General features: G+C 49.7%; 1 protein-coding gene across 3 annotated transcripts in view; it reads right to left on the bottom strand.

Annotated features, from left to right (window-relative positions):
- Positions 1-2,500, bottom strand: part of LOC143289720 (uncharacterized) — a 28,001-nt gene that overhangs the window by 17,400 nt on the left and 8,101 nt on the right. For all 3 annotated transcript variants that reach the window (XM_076598789.1, XM_076598790.1, XM_076598792.1), the window contains one exon: positions 1,365-2,500. This exon is cut by the window's right edge and continues 6 nt beyond it. In XM_076598789.1, coding sequence (XP_076454904.1) covers positions 1,365-2,500 — 1,136 coding nt within the window. The remainder of the gene's footprint in view (positions 1-1,364) is intronic.

Here is a 2,500-nt window from a genome sequence, read left to right as displayed (position 1 = left end):
TGACGAGGTGTGTGAATGACGAGGTGTGTGAATGATAATGCAGGTGTGTGAATGACGAGGTGTGTGAATGATGATGCAGGTGTGTGAATGACGAGGTGTGTGAATGATGAGGTGTGTGAATGATGATGCAGGTGTGTGAATGACGAGGTGTGTGAATGACGAGGTGTGTGAATGATAATGCAGGTGTGTGAATGACGAGGTGTGTGAATGATGATGCAGGTGTGTGAATGACGAGGTGTGTGAATGATGAGGTGTGTGAATGATGATGCAGGTGTGTGAATGACGAGGTGTGTGAATGACGAGGTGTGTGAATGATAATGCAGGTGTGTGAATGACGAGGTGTGTGAATGACGAGGTGTGTGAATGATAATGCAGGTGTATGAATGACGAGGTGTGTGAATGATGAGGTGTGTGAATGATAATGCAGGTGTGTGAATGACGAGGTGTGTGAATGATGATGCAGGTGTGTGAATGATGATGCAGGTGTGTGAATGACGAGGTGTGTGAATGACGAGGTGTGTGAATGATAATGCAGGTGTGTGAATGACGAGGTGTGTGAATGATAATGCAGGTGTATGAATGACGAGGTGTGTGAATGATGAGGTGTGTGAATGATAATGCAGGTGTGTGAATGACGAGGTGTGTGAATGATGATGTGTATGAATGATGAGGTGTGTGAATGATAATGCAGGTGTGTGAATGATGTGCTGTGTGAATGATGTGGTGTGTGAATGATGAGGTGTGTGAATGATGTGCAGGTGTGTGAATGATGTGTGAATGATGAGGTGTGTGTGAATGATGAGGTATGTGTGAATGATGTGTGAATGACGTGTGTGTGAATGATATGCAGGTTGTGTGAATGATGAGGTATGTAAATGATAATGCAGGTGTGTGAATGATGAGGTGTGTGAATGATGAGGTATGTAAATGATAATGCAGGTGTGTGAATGATGAGGTGTGTGAATGATGAGTATGTAAATGATAATGCAGGTGTGTGAATGATGAGGTGTGTGTGTGAATGATGAGGTATGTAAATGATAATGCAGGTGTGTGAATGATGAGGTGTGTGAATGATAATGCAGGTGTGTGAATGATGAGGTGTGTGAATGATAATACAGGTGTGTGAATGATGAGGTGTGTGAATGATGAGATGTATGAATGATAATGCAGGTGTGTGAATGATGAGGTGTGGGAATGATAATGCAGGTGTGTGAATGATGTGCAGGTTGTGTGATTGATGATGCATATGTGTGAATAATGCAGGTGTGTGTGTGTGTGAATGATGATGCAGGTGTGTGAATGATGTGTGAATGATGAGGTGTGTGAATGATGGTGCTGCCCAAGTTCCCCTGCCCTCCCCTCACCTTTGGACAGTGTGGACGGACTCCTCCCGATCTCCAGGTGGCTGTGATCACCACTGCTGCCCCCTACATGGACGTCCGTCTCCTGACTGGGATGGTCAGCCTCACCACCGTCCTCGTCGTCATCTGACAGACTGAGGTTGGAAACCATGGTGATCACATCTCTCTCCTTCATCGTCGCCCCTCGTCGTCGTCTGCTCTTTTTCTTGTTGTCTGTTGGCCGGTCGTTGTCGTCATCGTCATCGTAAACAACACAGGCGGTGGGGGTGGCCATATCACTGGCACTGTCCCCGGCTCTGTTGCAGCTTCTCACTGCAGTGATCTCCAGGCTGGGCGGGTCATCTGCTGGCCTGGCTTTTCCCAACAGGTCACTGTTCACTTCCGGGTCAGCCAGGTGGCTCCCTGCGGCTCTGTGTTTCCTGGAGGCGGACTTGGTGCTGACCTTGCGACCCATGTTGCGCGGCGTGATGTCCACCGTGACGTTGCAGTCCTCACGGATGTGGACGCCGGAGCGTGACATGTTGGGAGGCACGGCGCCGGACTTTTGGCACGTGCTGCCTGTCGCTGGGTCTCTCTTCCTTCCCGCTGTGTCCTCTTTCCCCATGCCTCGGTGCTGATCGTTGGGGGGTTTGCCGCCTTGAGGCGATGCCTGCGATTCCTTGTGAAAATCGGCTTTCTTCTCCGGCATCAGGAAGATAGGGTGTGACCGCTGCTTCTTCTCCTTCTTTGGGGGCCCCAGGTACTCCAGGTCAAAGCCGTTGTCTGGGGGTAGAGGGTTCACTTCCTCACTATCTCCATCATCATTCACAGCAATGCCCAGATCCATAGAGAAGTCTTCACCGTCACCTGAGCTCAGCTGTTGTTGACAGGGTGAGTGGCTCTGTCCTGTGCTTTTGTCCCCATCAAAACTGTCCCAGGGGGGCGTTTCTGACGTGGGATCATTCTCCACCAGGTCCGCTCCTGTGTTGTCCTGTGACTCGCAGCTTTCGACGACATGAGGCGACACCTGGTGGGGAGAAGTGTGAGACTTGTTGGTAGGTACCCCCTTCTTTCTGGGACTGGGCGTGTCTGCTTTGAAGTACTTCATCTTGTGGGATTCTTTCTTCTTCTGTGTCTTGACAAATTTATCAGCCGCTTCC

This window comes from Babylonia areolata, chromosome 14 (genome assembly GCF_041734735.1).
Source record: "Babylonia areolata isolate BAREFJ2019XMU chromosome 14, ASM4173473v1, whole genome shotgun sequence".
NCBI lineage: Eukaryota > Metazoa > Mollusca > Gastropoda > Neogastropoda > Buccinidae > Babylonia > Babylonia areolata.
The sequence above is the reverse complement of the archived record's forward strand: the minus strand, read 5'-3'. Positions and strand labels throughout refer to the sequence as shown.